The 17,706-nt window shown below is 44.1% G+C and overlaps 1 protein-coding gene across 1 annotated transcript in view; it reads right to left on the bottom strand.

Moving 5' to 3' along the window:
- Positions 1 to 2,619, bottom strand: part of LOC122925557 (histidine N-acetyltransferase-like) — an 88,011-nt gene extending 85,392 nt beyond the window's left edge. The window contains exons 1-2 of the mRNA XM_044276915.1: positions 2,605 to 2,619; positions 2,309 to 2,533 (exon numbers count right to left, since the gene is read on the bottom strand). Coding sequence (XP_044132850.1) covers positions 2,309 to 2,533; positions 2,605 to 2,619 — 240 coding nt within the window. The remainder of the gene's footprint in view (positions 1 to 2,308; positions 2,534 to 2,604) is intronic.
- Between the last annotated feature and the right edge of the window lie 15,087 nt (positions 2,620 to 17,706).

Below are 17,706 nucleotides of genomic sequence, written 5' to 3'. Positions count from 1 at the left end.
CTAAGTTCGACGCATATCCCATGCCCTGGGTGGATGAGCTAATCGAGAAGTTAGGACAAGCACGGTACTTTTCTGTTTTGGATCTTATGAAAGGGTACTGGCTGGTGCCCTTAACGGAGGCTGGCAAAGAGAAAACTGCATTCGTCACACCTGAGGGGCTGTTTCAGTATAAGGTGTTACCCTTTGGTCTGCATGGCACCACCACCACTTTTCAGCGACTTATGGACATTGTGCTTCGTCCACATCGTCGGTATGCTTCGGCTTACCTGGACGATATTGTCATCCACAGTAGCGACTGGGAAAGTTACCTACCCAAAGTGCAGGCTGTAGTGGACTCCCTTCGAAAGGCTGGACTAACCGCTAACCCGAAAAAAAAATATGTGTGATTGGGTTAGAGGAGACTAAGTACCTGAGGTATGTCATTGGGCGTGGAGTCATCAAACCCCAAGTAAACAAAATAGAGGCAATAAGAAATTGGCCCCGACCTGTCACAACTAGGCAAGCAAAGTCATTCCTGGGAATGGTGGGCTATTAGATGAGGTTTGTTCCCCACTTTGCTATGGTGGCCACGCCATTGACAGGGCTCTTGAAGGGACACAAGTGAGTGATGGTTTGTTGGGATGATCAGGCGGAAGAGGCTTTCTCCGCTTTGAAGTCTCTGCTTTCTCTGGGTCCCCGGTTTTGGTGACGCCTGACTTCAAAAGGGAGTTTAAAGTACAGACCGATGCCTCCGAAGTAGGCCTCGGTGATGTACTGTCTCAGGAAGTCAACGGGGAGGAGCATCCTGTTGTCTTCCTCAGCCATAAGCTCACCCCAGCTGAGACTAAGTATGGTATAGTGGAGAGAGAGTGCCTGGCTATCAAGTGGGCACTTGAGTCTCTCCGCTATTATTTGTTAGGGAGAAAGTTCCGTATGGTGATTGACCACTCCCCTATCAAGTGGATGAGCCAGGCTAAAGACAGAAATGCCTGGGTCACCAGATGGTTTCTGTCCTTACAAAACTTTACGTTTTTGGTGGAACACAGGGCAGGCCGGTTACAGAGAAACACGGATGCCCTGTCCAGGGTACCTCAGAGTTGAACAAAGGGGGGGGTATGTGACAGTGAGGGGTTTTGTCTGGGAAGGCAGGTATTTTTCTCCCAGCATTAGTGTTGAGCACGAATATTTGAATACCAAATTATTTGTGGGCCAATGAGAAGGAAGCAATGTCAAGTTCACAACAATACTTAGTGCACCAATCCGTAAACTGTAGTCAGACCTGCTAAAATGTGAAGTTGCACGTAGTGCGATAAAATATTCTAATCACAGCCGATTAGCACAATCGCGAATATATTGGAACACTTGACTATCTGCATGTAAAGCTATTCTAATGTTCTGCCGTGCCAACCATTTTCTCCAGTCTCAGCTTGAAAAATGTAGCCCAAGTGATCCACGCCTGTATTTCGCGTTATGAATACGCATTACGCGATTTTTACATTGCCAATTTATCACATTCGATAAAATAATCTCGAATTCTCGAATATATGACGAATATTCTACAAAATATTCGTAAAATATTGCAAATTTTAATACAGCCCCTGCCGCTCATCACTACTCAGCATTTGCTGCTGGGCTGATTTACAGCCATGTGAGGTCAAATACCGGACTGGAGTTTAAGTGTCGGTCTGGGTTTTGGCAGCACCTGGCTGTCCTTAAATAGTCAGCTGGGCTAAGCAGCTAAGTCTCTGTGTTGGGATCTGAGATTTTGTGCCGGACTGGAGGGCTGAGAGCCATGTGCAGGGGTAACAGGCCCCCTAAAGCCTGCTGTGGTGGACTACTGGAGGCAGAACTGCCAGCAAGGTTTCTTGTGCAATATAAACTTTCCATAGTGTGTGAATTAACACCAAAGACTGTGACATGTTGTTCTGTGCAAATTTAACTGCCCATTTGTGTGTGAATTAACACCAAAGACTACAAAGTGACGTGTTTTGTGCAACTGCCGCAAGTGTGAATAAACACTAAAGTTGGAGTTAAGAACTTGTATTTTGCCTCTGTACTGCGTCCGCTTACCCTATCTACCAGAGCGAAAACCACACTATTTATAATTTTTTAACTAATTATGAGGCATTTATTGACTCTTGGACGCCGTGGTTGAATCAGAAACAAGTGAATGATCTACGTAAGTTTTTATCTCTCTGCTCAAAGGGATTATGGGGAGGAAGACTTACATCGTGGGTTCTGCATTTTTTTTTCTTATTGCTGAAATGCCATTAAATAAAGAGTAAAAAAAAATTATAATAAAGAAATATAAAAGAAAGATTGAACCTACCTTACAGGTGATCCTTTTGCATGTTTCCACCATATTAGCTGATGAATTCCCAGCTACAGAGGATCGAACTCTTTTAACCTCCGGGTAGTCAGAACGCATAACACCCCAGCAAAACCTCCTAATCACTCCACCCACTCCACGTCTTCTCATCTCAGCAGCTACACGAAGATCTTCCACCACAGCAGTAGTTCCATCATCAACCACTATGAATGACTCAAAGCCCACCTAATGATCCATAAGGAGAAAAACAAGATGAGCATAGAGTAGGTCATGGAGTTTCTGCTCTAAGATCTGACCATACAGGACGACATACAAGCAGTACTTTGTCATATTTTATGAACACATCTTCAACTTTCTAGTATACTTTGTGTTTGAATTCCTTTTGACAGTGAATGTTTTATTTTATTTTTTTATATCATCAGTAGTGTTGATCGAGTACGATAGAAGTCTATGGGAGAACCCAAGCATTAAACCAGGCATCCCCTGCTCTGAAGAGGGGAAGGTGCCGGGTCCCATTGAGGTCTATGCAGAAGATTGCTGTACAGTGTGAGTTAGCGCTTAGGAGTCCCTGCTCTGACTCTATATATAGCTATGTCCATATATGGAGTCAGTGCTTGGGGACACCCAGTGTATTTAAATCTAATTTAGCCTCTATTTCTGAAATGTTTCTGCCAGGATTTGAACTTACAACATTCTACATTAGAGGCAAGAACCTTAACCACTCAGCTATAAAAGCTAAATGATAAACTGTGTCAGAAAAAACAAATAGTAGTTTCTCATGTAGTAAGTATTCCTATAAAGCAGAAGTATCAATTTATATTTAACTGCAGGCTACCATGTAGCTGTATAGCGTAGTGGTTAAGGTTCTTGGCTCTAATGTATAAGGTTGTGAGTTCAAATCCCGGCAGAAATGCATCAGAAATAGAGATTAAATTTGTATATTTTAGATTTTTTTTAATAATTGTAAAAAATGTATGGCACAAAAAAAAAAAAAAATATATATATATATATATATATATATATATATATATATATATATATACCAAATTTAGTTAAACATTTTCTTCTGAATACAAACACCTCATGTATGGTTGTAAACTGTTTGGGCACACAGCAGGGGTCAGAAGGAAATGAGCTCCATATGATTTTTGGAGGGTAGATTTTTTTATAATTGTTTTTGGGCACCATTTCACATTTGATGAGACGCTGAGGTCTCCACAGAGTGAAAAAAAAAAAAAAAAAAAAGGCTATTTTGACAGTTTATTTTTACGGGCATTCACCTGACAGGTAGATCATGTGACATTTTTATAGAGCCAGCCGTTCCGGAAGCGACGATATCAAACATGTAATATTGTACATGAATTGATGACGTGAAAGGGCTTTACTTGAAGGCAATTTTTTTTTATTATTATAATTTTTTTTTTTTCACTTTTATTTTTGTCCCACTGTGGGACTACACCTTTTCAGGGTTTGATTCCTGTTTCAATACAGTACAATATATGCTGAACAGTTTTATGCCTCATTCACACGTCAGTGTTATGGTCAGTGATTTTGAGCCAAAACCAGGAGAGGAGGCTCCACAGAGATAAGGTATAAGAGAAATATCTGTCGTAACAGCCAGGCCCCTGCTGCTGATCGGGCGAGTGCAGGAGCTGCGCCTGCTCAATCAAGGCAAGTACATTAACGTGAGAATACAGCAAAAAAACACATTCCCCCACGTAGATGTACACGAAAATGCGTGAAGAGTTAAGGCCTGCAAATTAATTTCAGCATTTTGTTAGTTTTATTGTACAGTGCAGATATAAGACGTAATGTTAATGAGCAGAAGGTAGATAAGGTCACCGAGCTTCAGGTCAGATCTTGGTAAGCTCTCATTGTGTGCACATGCAGTGTTAATGTTCTGTATTTGTCGTGACGCCAATTGCAGCGTGTGCAGGGTACTATCTCAGGGTCCTTCCAAGGTGTTATAACGCACGTCCCAGATTAGGAATGCCAGAGTGGTGTAATGGCCTGTAATGTCTCTGTAGGATTTCCTACCTTTGTACGGCCGGACGCACTTGCAATAGATTTTAGTGTAATAATAGTAGGAGTAATAGAGGAACTTGGCAGAATAAATGATGTCCAGACCTTTAGATAAAGTTAAAACGTTGCTTTACTTGACATAACTTTCATCCAAGCAGTATACAGCTTTGGTCTCTTGGTCCCAGCAGGTTTCGGCAATCATTGGCAGGAATGAATACTTCTGCTTTAAATATGGAGCTTGCAGGATAAAAACGTCTGCTTGGTAGCTCTGTAACTATTGCAGGGTTAGCTTCTGCACTTATCTGGTAGCTTTTGCTTTGTGGGGACAGACTAGCTGAGGAGGAATTGGCTTATCCTAGGTCTCTGGATTTATCTCACAGATGGATTCTCAGGAGATGCTTTCTTCCTGGAACTCTGGAGGTGGTCTGTAGTTTTCTGCTTTTCTCATCCAGCAGAGCTGAAGGTGCTCAGACTGGGAATATGACTAAGTCTCAGCCAAGACAAGATCCTTGCTGTCTTCCCTATGCACAGCTATCACACACCCTACCCCTAGCAGGGGGGAGGCTACACTGACTCTAACTTCCTTCTCCACCCATGCTGCAGGATGTGGGACCTGCCCACTCTCTCAATAGAGGGGGAGCTAAGCTGGAATAATCCGGATGCCGTGATCATGGCTAGTGATAAACGAACATCAGCCGGTATGTTTCGCAAATGCGCGTTCACAATGCAATGTTCGCGAACCGCGCGTTCGCGGCGGGCCCCATTGAATTTAATGGCAGGCGAACCTGAAAAACCTTCAGGTCATATATGCAGCCACCAAATACTTACTGGAAGTGCACAAATAGTCCCACAACATAGACAGTGACATACCAGAGGGGGATCATTGGCAAGAATTCCCACAAAAAATATGTATTTTAATCAGGGGCCATTTCTATGCGTTTTAAAGGGAAACTCTCAAAAATGTGCCCTGCTGGAGCCTAGAAAATTTTTATATTAGGCCACGGGAGTACAGGACCCAAAAATTAGCCATTCATCTGACAGAAAATAACTTGTGATTATGTGGCTGGAGGCAGGTGATAAATCCCAGTGGGCCCCCTTGAGGCATTTTTGTACATTTACATGCCCCCAAACACAGTATGGAAACATAGAAACATAGAATGTGTCGGCAGATAAGAACCATTTGGCCCATCTAGTCTGCCCAATATACTGAATACTATGAGTAGCCCCTGGCCCTATCTTATATGAAGGATGGCCTTATGCCTATCCCATGCATGCTTAAACTCCTCCACTGTATTTGCAGCTACCACTTCGGCAGGAAGGCTATTCCATGCATCCACTACTCTCTCAGTAAAGTAATACTTCCTGATATTACTTTTAAACCTTTGCCCCTCTAATTTAAAACTATGTCCTCTTGTAGCAGTTTTTCTTCTTTTAAATATTCTCTCCTCTTTTACCTTGTTGATTCCCTTTATGTATTTAGCAGTTTCTATCATATCCCCTCTGTCTCGTCTTTCTTCCAAGCTATACATGTTAAGGTCCTTTAATCTTTCCTGGTAAGTTTTATCCTGCAATCCATGTACCAGTTTAGTAGCTCTTCTCTGAACTCTCTCCAAAGTATCAATATCCTTATGGAAATATGGTCTCCAGTACTGAGCACAATACTCCAAATGAGGTCTCGCTAGTGCTCTGTAGAGCGGCATGAGCACCTCCCTCTTTCTATGGTAATTACTCTCCCTATACACCCAAGCATTCTGCTAGCATTTCCTGCTGCTCTATGACACTGTCTGCCTACCTTTAAGTCTTCTGAAATAATGACCCCTAAATCCCTTTCCTCAGCTACTGAGGTTAGGACTGTATCACTGATTTTATATTCTGCCCTTGGGTTTTTACGCCCCAGGTGCATTATCTTGCACTTATCAACATTAAATTTTAGTTGCCAGACTTTTGATCATTCCTCTAGTTTTCCTAAGTCCTTTTCCATTTGGTGTATCCCTCCAGGAACATCAACCCTGTTACAAATCTTTGTGTCATCAGCAAAAAGACACACCTTACCATCGAGGCCTTCTGCAATTTCGCTGATAAGGATATTAAACAATATGGCTCCCAGAACAGATCCCTGAGGTACCCCACTGGTAACAAGACCATGGTCTGAATATACTCTATTGACTACAATCCTCTGTTGTCTGTCCCTCAGCCACTGCCTAATCCATTCAACAATATGGGAGTCCAAGCCCAAAGACTGTAATTTATTGATAAGCCTTCTATGTGGGACAGTATCAAAAGCCTTACTAAAGTCTAGATAAGTGATGTCTACTGCACCTCCGCCATCTATTATTTTACTCACCCAATCAAAAAATCTATAAGATTAGGTTGACATGATCTCCCTGAAGTAAACCCATGCTGTTTTTCATCTTTCAATCCATGGGATTTTAGATGTTCCACAATCCTCTCCTTATGTATGGTTTCCATTAATTTCCCCACTATTGATGTCAGGCTTACTGGCCTATAGTTGCCCGATTCCTCCCTACTACCTTTCTTGTGAATGGGCACAACATTTGCTAATTTCCAATCTTCTGGGACGACTCCTGTTGCCAGTGATTGGGTAAATAAATCTGTTAATGGACCCCCAGTGGCCCCACACACAGTATTATGACCCCCAGTGGGTTCACATCACGTTTTTCCTATCGGTTTGATGTATACAAATGTGCAGCGAAAAATGGCTGCCAGATCGGGTTCTTTTATAGGGTGGGGATGTGGCTATGTGCTTGTGCTGAAACGTCTCAATTGGCTGTCCTGTCCCACCTGATGGATGTGTCATGGGTCAAAGTTCGGAGCAATGCAAAAGAATATGGCGCTGGCAGACATTGCCATATGTTCGCATGTTCGGCGAATCGTGAACGTGCAAAGTTCGGCGCAAAACGACCACCGGGCGAACCATAGGGCAATCTCTAATCCTTGCAACTGAAGGCTGAAAAACCCAGAAGCACACTTTCTGGTTAAACCCGGATCGCCGTGCGGTGATTGGTGATGCTGGTAATTAATTGTAATAGGCTGGGTCTCTCTGAAGAGAACCCAGCATATTAGAAGTGCAGTTCCTATATTGTCCAGCAGGCCAATATAGGAAATCAGTAATTTATGTAATACTATACACTATATTGGTGTATAGAAATCATCTATATAAAAATAAAAATAATATATATATATAAATTTTTAATGTAAATCACACCCCCATTGCTTAGAATAAAAAAATAAATAATGCATAAACATATATATATATATATATATATATATATATATACACAGTACAGACCAAAAGTTTGGACACACCTTCTCATTCAAAGAGTTTTATTTATTTTTATGACTAAGAAAATTGTAGATTCACACTGAAGGCATCAAAACTATGAATTAACACATGTGGAATTATATACATAACAAAAAAGTGTGAAACAACTGAAAATATGTCATATTCTAGGTTCTTCAAAGTAGCCACCTTTTGCTTTGATTACTGCTTTGCACACACTTTGCATTCTCTTGATGAGCTTCAAGAGGTAGTCAATTGAAACGGTCTTCCAACAGTCTTGAAGGAGTTCCCAGAGATGCTTAGCACTTGTTGGCCCTTTTGCCTTCACTCTGCGGTCCAGCTCACCCCAAACCATCTCGATTCAGGTCCGGTGACTGTGGAGGCTGGTCATCTGGCGCAGCACCCCATCACCCTCCTTCATGGTCAAATAGCCCTTACACAGCCTGGAGGTGTGTTTGGGGTCATTGTCCTGTTGAAAAATAAATGATGGTCCAACTAAACGCAAACTGGATGGAATAGCATGCCGCTGCAAGATGCTGTGGTAGCCATGCTGGTTCAGTATGCCTTCAATTTTGAATAAATCCCCAACAGTGTCACCAGCAAAGCACCCCCACACCATCACACCTCCTCCTTCATGCTTCACGGTGGGAACCAGGCATGTAGAGTCCATCCGTTCGATTTTTCTGCATCGCACAAAGACACGGTGGTTGGAACCAAAGATCTCAAATTTGGACTCATCAGACCAAAGCACAGATTTCCACTGGTCTAATGTCCATCCCTTGTGTTCTTTAGCCCAAACAAGTCTCTTCTGCTTGTTGCCTGTCCTTAGCAGTGGTTTCCTAGCAGATATTCTACCATGAAGGCCTGATTCACACAGTCTCCTCTTAACAGTTGTTCTAGAGATGTGTCTGCTGCTAGAACTCTGTGTGGCATTGACCTGGTTTCTAATCTGAGCTGCTGTTAACCTGCTATTTCTGAGGCTGGTGACTCGGATGAACTTATCCTCCGCAGCAGAGGTGACTCTTGGTCTTCCTTTCCTGGGGCGGTCCGCATGTGAGCCAGTTTCTTTGTAGCGCTTGATGGTTTTTGTGACTGCACTTGGGGACACTTTCAAAGTTTTCCCAATTTTTCAGACTGACTGACCTTCATTTCTTAACCACTTCAGCCCCGCTAGGTGAAACCCCCTTCATGACCAGAGCACTTTTTACACTTCGGCACTACACTACTTTCACCGTTTATCGCTCGGTCATGCAACTTACCATACAAATGAATTTTACCTACTTTTCTTCTCACTAATAGAGCTTTCATTTGGTGGTATTTCATTGCTGCTGGCATTTTTACTTTTTTTGTTATTAATCAAAATGTAACGATTTTTTTGCAAAAAAAATGACATTTTTCACTTTCAGCTGTAAAATTTTGCAAAAAAAACGACATCCATATATAAATTTTTCACCAAATTTATTGTTCTACATGTCTTTGATAAAAAAAAATGTTTGGGCAAAAAAAAAATGGTTTGGGTAAAAGTTATAGCATTTACAAACTATGGTACAAAAATGTGAATTTCCGCTTTTTGAAACAGCTCTGACTTTCTGAGCACCTGTCATGATTCCTGAGGTTCTACAATGCCCAAACAGTAGAAAACCCCCACAAATGACCCCATTTCGGAAAGTAGACACCCTAAGGTATTCGCTGATGGGCATAGTGAGTTCATAGAACTTTTTATTTTTTGTCACAAGTTAGCGGAAAATGATGATGATTTTATTTTTTTAATTTTTTCTTACAAAGTCTCATATTCCACTAACTTGCGACAAAAAATAAAAAATTCTAGGAACTCGCCATGCCCCTCACGGAATACCTTGGGGTGTCTTCTTTCCAAAATGGGGTCACTTGTGGCGTAGTTATACTGCCCTGGCAATTTAGGGGCCCAAATGTGTGAGAAGAACTTTGCAATCAAAATGTGAAAAAAATGACCGGTGAAATCCAAAAGGTGCACTTTGGAATATGTGCCCCTTTGCCCACCTTGGCAGCAAAAAAGTGTCACACATCTGGTATCGCCGTACTCAGGAGAAGTTGGGGAATGTGTTTTGGGGTGTCATTTTACATATACCCATGCTGGGTGAGAAAAATATCTTGGTCAAATGCCAACTTTGTATAAAAAAATGGGAAAAGTTGTCTTTTGCCAAGATATTTCTCTCACCCAGCATGGGTATATGTAAAATGACACCCCAAAACACATTCCCCAACTTCTCCTGAGTACGGCGATACCAGATGTGTCGCACTTTTTTGCTGCCAAGGTGGGCAAAGGGGCACATATTCCAAAGTGCACCTTTCAGATTTTGCAGGCCATTTTTTACACATTTTGATTGCAAGGTACTTCTCACACATTTGGGCCCCTAAATTGCCAGGGCAGTATAACTACCCCACAAGTGACCCCATTTTGGAAAGAAGACACCCCAAGGTATTCCGTGAGGGGCACTGCGAGTTCCTAGAATTTTTTATTTTTTGTCACAAGTTAGCGGAAAATGATGATTTTTTTTCTTTCTCTTTTTTCCTTACAAAGTCTCATATTCCACTAACTTGCGACAAAAAATAAAAAATTCTAGGAACTCGCCATGCCCCTCACGGAATACCTTGGGGTGTCTTCTTTCCAAAAATTTAAATCTTTCATGGACTCAATATGCCCCTCAGCAAATACCTTGGGGTGTCTTCTTTCCAAAATGGGGTCAGTTGTGGGGTGTTTGTACTGCCCTGGCATTTGAGGGTCTCCGCAATCATTACATGTATGGCCAGCATTAGGAGTTTCTGCTATTCTCCTTATATTGAGCATACAGGTAATGAGATTTTTTTTTCCGTTCAGCCTCTGGGCTGAAAGAAAAAAATGAACGGCACAGATTTCTTCATTCGCATCGATCAATGTGGATGAAAAAATCTCTGCCAAAAAAAAAAAATGGAGGGGAAAGGCGTCTGCCAGGACATAGGAGCTCCGCCCTACATCCATACCCACTTAGCTCGTATGCCCTGGCAAACCAGATTTCTCCATTCACATCAATGATGTGGATGAATAAATCATTGCCGGGATTTTTTTATTTATATATATATATATACAAAGTGTTTGCCAAAGCATAGGAACGCCGCCTCCTCCTCAGCTCGTATGCCTCGGCAAACGTATCTGTCACTGCAGAGGAGAAAATCCCGTCTTGCAGCGCCGCATACACCGACTTGCGTGTAATCTGACAGCAGCGCAATGCTTCTGTCAGAATGCACATCAGTGCTGCAGCTGGTCGATCGGTTGGTCCACCTGGAAGGTAAAAAAACAAAAAAAAAACAAAAAAAAGAAAAAACCAGGCCACAACGCAATAATTTTATTAACTTTGGAACAGAACATGTAACTTTAACTTTTGGAACTAAACATTAACCTGTTTGCTTACCTGTTTTTTTTTTTTTTTTACCTTTATAGAACAAACCTCTCCTTCCCCATGGGACAATGTGCAAAGCGCAAATCGCCCAAAGATGTGGCGAAGTGCGTTATGCACTTTGTCCCATGTGAAAGGAGACGTTTGCAGCAGCAGTGAGTGAATGGGCCCTAATAGCCCTGTGTGCCTATCCTGGTGAGATGATCCCTATGCTAATAGTGTACCTGTGAGTGGTACTTCCGGAAACACTCTCCAAAGCATAGGGCAGGGTGGTCCGGACAGTCAGGACAGAAATAGCGGGTGTCACGCCTTATTCCACTCCTGCTACAGACATGACATCTTTTTCGGGGTGACGGTTGGGTTGAGGTACCAGGAACGACATTGGGGAAATGTCGCTCGTGTAGACGGCTAACTACACTGCTGGTTGGGGCCACGGAACCTCCTGGATACAGGAGGTTCTCGATGATCTCTTCCTGAAATTTGAGGAAGGATCCAGTTCTCCCAGCCTTACTGTAGAGAACAAAACTATTGTACAGAGCCAATTGAATTAAATATACAGACACCTTCTTATACCAGCGTCTGGTGCGTCGGGAAACTAAATACGGAGACAACATCTGGTCATTGAAGTCGACCCCTCCCATGTGGAGGTTATAGTCGTGGACTGAGAGGGGCTTTTCAATGACACGGGTTGCTCGCTCAATTTGTATTGTCGTGTCTGCGTGAATGGAGGAGAGCATGTAAACGTCACGCTTGTCTCTCCATTTCACCGCGAGCAGTTCTTCGTTACACAGTTCGGCCCTCTGCCCCCTTGCAAGACGGGTGGTAACGAGCCGTTGGGGGAAGCCCGTGCGACTAGTTCGCGCGGTACCACAGGCGCCAATCCGTTCTAGAAACAAATGCCTAAAGAGGGCCACACTTGTGTAAAAATTGTCCACATAAAGATGGTACCCCTTGCCGAATAAGGGTGACACCAAGTCCCAAACTGTCTTCCCACTGCTCCCCAGGTAGTCAGGGCAACCGACCGGCTCCAGGGTCTGATCTTTTCCCTCATAGACCCGAAATTTGTGGGTATAGCCTGTGGCCCTTTCACAGAGCTTATACAATTTGACCCCATACCAGGCGCGCTTGCTTGGGATGTATTGTTTGAAGCCAAGGCGCCCGGTAAAATGTATCAGGGACTCGTCTATGCAGATGTTTTGCTCTGGGGTATAAATATCTGCAAATTTCTGGTTGAAATGGTCTATGAGGGGCCGAATTTTGTGGAGCCGGTCAAAAGCAGGGTGGCCCCTGGGACGGGAGGCGGTGTTGTCACTAAAGTGCAGGAACCGCAGGATGGCCTCAAAACGTGCCCTGGACATGGCAGCAGAGAACATGGGCATGTGATGAATCGGGTTCGTGGACCAATATGACCGCAATTCATGCTTTTTTGTCAGGCCCATGTTGAGGAGGAGGCCCAGAAAAGTTTTAAGTTCGGAAACTTGGACTGGTTTCCACCGGAAAGGCTGGGCATAAAAGCTTCCCGGGTTAGCGGTGATAAATTGTGTGGCATACCTGTTTGTTTCGGCCACAACTATGTCTAAAAGCTCCGCAGTCAAGAACAGCTCAAAAAGTCCCAGGGCCGAACCGATCTGAGCCGTCTCAACCCGAACTCCAGACTGGGCAGTGAAAAGGAAAACTACAGGTGCGGCTGAAGTTGGGGACTGCCAATCAGGGTTTGCCAGCACTTCTGGGATTCTAGGGGCTCTACGGGCACGTCTTTGCGGTGGCTGCGACGGGGTCACTACTGCACGTGCCACCGTACCAGCTTCAACTGCCCTTCTGGTGCTCGCTACTTCACCAGGTTGTACGGCAGTGCTGGTACTAGGTCCAGGGAGGGCTGGGCTGCTGGTGTATGCCTCACCACGTAATCCGACAGCACCAGCCCCACTCTGCTGCTCTTGAAGCGGATCCTGCGCAACCTGCGGTCTAGCGACACGGGGCCGGGTACGCCTGGTGGTATCAGGGACCTCAGCCTCCTCGTCCGAACTTTGGGTCAGAGAGCCACTGCTTTCTACAGGTTCGTATTCTGACCCGCTGGATTCATCAGATGAGGGTTCCCACTCCTCATCCGACTGGGTCAGAAGCCTGTAGGCCTCTTCAGAGGAATACCCCCTGTTAGACATGTGGGCAACTAAATTTAGGGGTATTCCCTGAGACTACCCAAGAAAAAAAAAGCAAGCCTGTCTTACAAAGGGGAGGCTAGCGAAGTACCGGAGGCCGCTGCGGTTGATAAAAAATATCAAAACTGATTTTTTTTATCGCCGCAGTGCGTGTAAAGTGAATGTGCAGTGATCAAAAAAAAATTTTTTTTTTGTCACTGCGGTGGGGCGGGTGTGGGTGAACGCACGTGTGGGCGACCGATCAGGCCTGATTGGGCAAACACTGCGTTTTGGGTGGAGGGTGAACTAAAGTGACACTAGTACAATTATAGATCTGACCGTGATCAGTTTTGATCACTTCCAGATACTATAAAAGTACAAATGCTGATTAGCGATACGCTAATCAGCGAATAACGGACTGCGGTGCGGTGGGCTGGGCGCTAACTGATCGCTAACTACCTAACCAAGGGACCTAAACTATACCTAAAACCTAACGGTCAATAACAGTGAAAAAAAAAAGTGACAGTTTGCACTGATCACTTTTTTCTTTTCACTTGTGATTGACAGGGGTGATCAAAGGGGTGATCAAAGGGTTAATTGGGGTTCAGGGGGGTGATCAGGGGCTATAGTGTAGTGTTGGTGTACTCACTGTGAAGCCTGCTCCTCTGCTGGATCCAACCGACGAAAAGAACCAGCAGAGGAGCAGGCAGCCATATAACAGATCATATTTACAAATATGATCTGTTATCTGGCACTGTGATTGGCTTTTTTAAAAATCAGCAACCTGCCAGCCACGATCATTGGCTGGCAGGTTGCTGACGAAATGGTCCTGAACGAAATGCCGGCGCGAACTGCGCACGCGCGGGCGCATACTCGCGTCATCTCGCGTCTCGCGAGATGACGCGTATATGCGTGACTGTGCGCAGCGCTGCCACCTCCGGAACGCACATGTGCGTTAGGCGGTCCGGAGGTGGTTAAAGTAATGATGGCCATTTGTTTTTCTTTACTTAGCTGCTTTTTTCTTGCCATAATACAAATTCTAACAGTCTATTCAGTAGGACTATCAGCTGTGTATCCACCTGACTTCTCCACAACGCAACTGATGGTCCCAACCCCATTTATAAGGCAAGAAATCCCACTTATTAAACCTGACAGGGCACACCTGTGAAGTGAAAACCATTTCAGGTGGCTACCTCTTGAAGATCATCAAGAGAATGCCAAGAGTGTGCAAAGCAGTAATCAAAGCAAAAGGTGGCTACTTTGAAGAACCTAGAATATGACATATTTTCAGTTGTTTCACACTTTTTTTGTTATGTATATAATTCCACATGTGTTAATTCATAGTTTTGATGCCTTCAGTGTGAATCTACAATTTTCATAGTCATGAAAATAAAGAAAACTCTTTGAATGAGAAGGTGTGTCCAAACTTTTGGTCTGTACTGTATATATATATATATATATAATTATGGGTAGTGTTGAGTGAACTTGCGATTTGCAAGTTCAGCGTTCGGGTTATCTAAGAATTCCGTAATGGATTCCGTTACCACTGACCATAACGGAATTCTTTGATGGCATGCACCACGGAAACCTATAAGAGGCATTCCGTCGTAATAGAAGTTTATGGCCGGCAGAGACTTCTATTATGACGGAATGCAATACAGAATGCCTCTTATAGACTTCCGTGGTGCATGCCGTCATAGGGTTCCATCATGGTCCGTGGTAACAGAGTTTTTAGATAACTGGAACTTATCACTAATCACTGGGCAAAAATCTCTGGTATCCTAAGGGTTAAAACAGTTTTCAACACAGAATCGGTAATGCAAGTTACATTTCACAGTTACATCGTATTCACAGTGGGTGGAAATGTTGTAAATGAATTAAAAATTTCTAAGTTTATTAGGTATGCGTTAAAATAAAGGGGGAGGGTATGCGAGCCCTACCTCAATGTGTACAAACAAACAAACAAAAAATTGACGGTAAACTAGTCGATACTCTGAACTGTAAATGTGGCCACCAAGTATACACTCAGAGTTCCCTTACGTAACAACAGTGGGATTGTTGGCTGTCTCAAGGGATATGACCCAGAGTGTACGCAGCTGACTAACGCGCTGCACTCTGCAGTATATAATAACTGGTATCTATTGATGAAGCTGCTGTGACGCAGTGTGTCTTCAACATATTACCAGCCACTATCAGTTCAGAGATAGCATGTAACCAGACACCTAACAACTACAAGGCCGGGATCTACTTGAATTCAGTGGGTAACATAATGTTAGCCTCCCCACCAATATTATATAGACCCCTCACTGCCTCTATTATTGTGCCGTAGGATTGTCTGGCTACAATAACATAGCGGCTATCTACCCTATGTGCCCATGAAGGGGTAGCGCTGAACCTGTGCCCTATTCACTTCTCTACGTTTCGCCAAATAGGCTCATCAGGAGCTGGGTAACCAGAGTTCAGGACAAACAAACATTTAGAACTCCGTATGCCTCATGTGGTGAGGCTACGGTATCGGCGCTAGGGTGGCCGTGATATGGCCGCCGCTCACAGCTTGTCAAATAGGGGAAACCCATCCCCCAACGGGGCGGATCCAGCGGTTGCCGGCGAATAGGAGAGCGGTAGGCGTGTCACACAGACTGACCGCCGGCGCCATCCCCCCCGCCCATCTCGGCGACGCGATCCTCTATAGAGTGTAAACACACTCCCATATGTCAACAGGGACCAATCGGCGGTAAAATACATACTGACAGGCATCAGCACCAAAGATAATGTGAAGCTAAATTACGGATGTATAGATACAGTAATAAGGAAATAACCAGCAGATCTGTTAAGACCAAAAGGTGTGCCACTGCATACCTCCTGATGATGTACAGAACAAGGAAAGCCCATAATGGGGGATAGTTAGTAGGGACTTCTACTCATAGGGTACACAGTGAGGTCCAGCAGAACCAGATATCACCTTTAAATTAAACAAGTATGAGATGTGTTCATTCAGACCTCCTGGACGTGTGGTTCGTAGCCTTAACGTCCATTCTGCCTCCTTCTATAACAGTTTGGTATCAAAGTCCCCTCCTCTAGGAGTTCTTCTAATGACCTCAATACCTTGAAATCTGATCGCCTCCACGTTACTAGAGGGGCTTATGGAGATCTGATGTGCGATAGTGGTATCCGCATCATTGCGGATATCGTTGAAGTGTTCCCCTGTCCTCCGTCGGAACTCCCGTATGGTTTTGCCTACATACTGAAGGCCACACACACACTTTACAAGATAGATGACCCCTCTGGTTCTGCAATATATGAATGACCAAATTGTGAATCTTTTTTATGTCACAGTACTGATAAAACTGTTCCCCCTCTCAATCGAACCGCATGCCACACACCCACTATAGGGGAACGTGCCCTTCAGTTGGCGATCGAGCCACGTCCCCGGTTGTGGGGGTTGTAAAAAACTGTGCACCAAACGATCTCTTAAACTGCGGCCACGGCGAAAGGTAATACTTGGGGTATCACCTACAAGGTGTCCCACATCTGGGTCCGATTTAAGGATGCCCCAGAAGTGGGTGAGGACCTTGCGTACATCTCTCTGAGCCTCATTAAATGTGGTAATAATCCGGACTTGGTTATCATCGCTACCTCTGGTACATGGTACCAGCAGTGTATCGCGGTTTACAGCAAGTGAATTCTGGTATGCGTTCGTCAAGATCTGTCGTGGATATCCCCTATCCGTAAACCTACTCTGAAGGTCCCTAGCCGCCACCCGGTAGTCTGCCATCCTAGAGCAGTTTCTGCGTAATCTTAAGTACTGCCCTTTGGGAATACCTTTTTTAGAGCTACAAGATGGCAGCTGTCCCAACGTAGGAGGCTGTTAGTAGGAGGCCTGTGGTTACTTTATATCGACGACGTGCTGATCCTATGGTCTGGGAGTGTGAGTGACTTTAAAGCCTTTGTCACTGACCTGAATAAGAATGACCTGGGACTATATTTCACGTCGGAAATCCATCAAAACCACATCACCTTTTTAGATCTTAACATCTTTAAGGATCCTGAAGGGAATATAGGCACACGTCTGTTCCGGAAGGACACAGCCACTAATAGCCTCCTACGTTGGGACAGCTGCCATCTTGTAGCTCTAAAATAAGGTATTCTCAAAGGGCAGTACTTAAGATTACGCAGAAACTGCTCTAGGATGGCAGACTACCAAGTGGCGGCTAGGGACCTTCAGAGTAGGTTTACGGATAGGGGATATCCACGACAGGTCTTGACGAACGCATACCAGAATTCACTTGCTGTAAACCGCGATACACTGCTGGTACCATGTACCAGAGGTAGCGATGATAAACCAAGTCCAGGAGGTCTGAATGAACACATCTCATATACTTGTTTCATTTAAAGATGATATCTGGTTCTGCTGGACCTCACTTTGTACCCTATGAGTAGAAGTCCCCACTAACTATCCCCCTTATGGGCTTTCCTTGTTCTGTACATCATCAGGAGTTATGCAGTGTAATCCATACACTGCAT

The sequence above is a fragment of the Bufo gargarizans genome, chromosome 2 (genome assembly GCF_014858855.1).
Source record: "Bufo gargarizans isolate SCDJY-AF-19 chromosome 2, ASM1485885v1, whole genome shotgun sequence".
Taxonomy (NCBI): domain Eukaryota; kingdom Metazoa; phylum Chordata; class Amphibia; order Anura; family Bufonidae; genus Bufo; species Bufo gargarizans.
The sequence above is the reverse complement of the archived record's forward strand: the minus strand, read 5'-3'. Positions and strand labels throughout refer to the sequence as shown.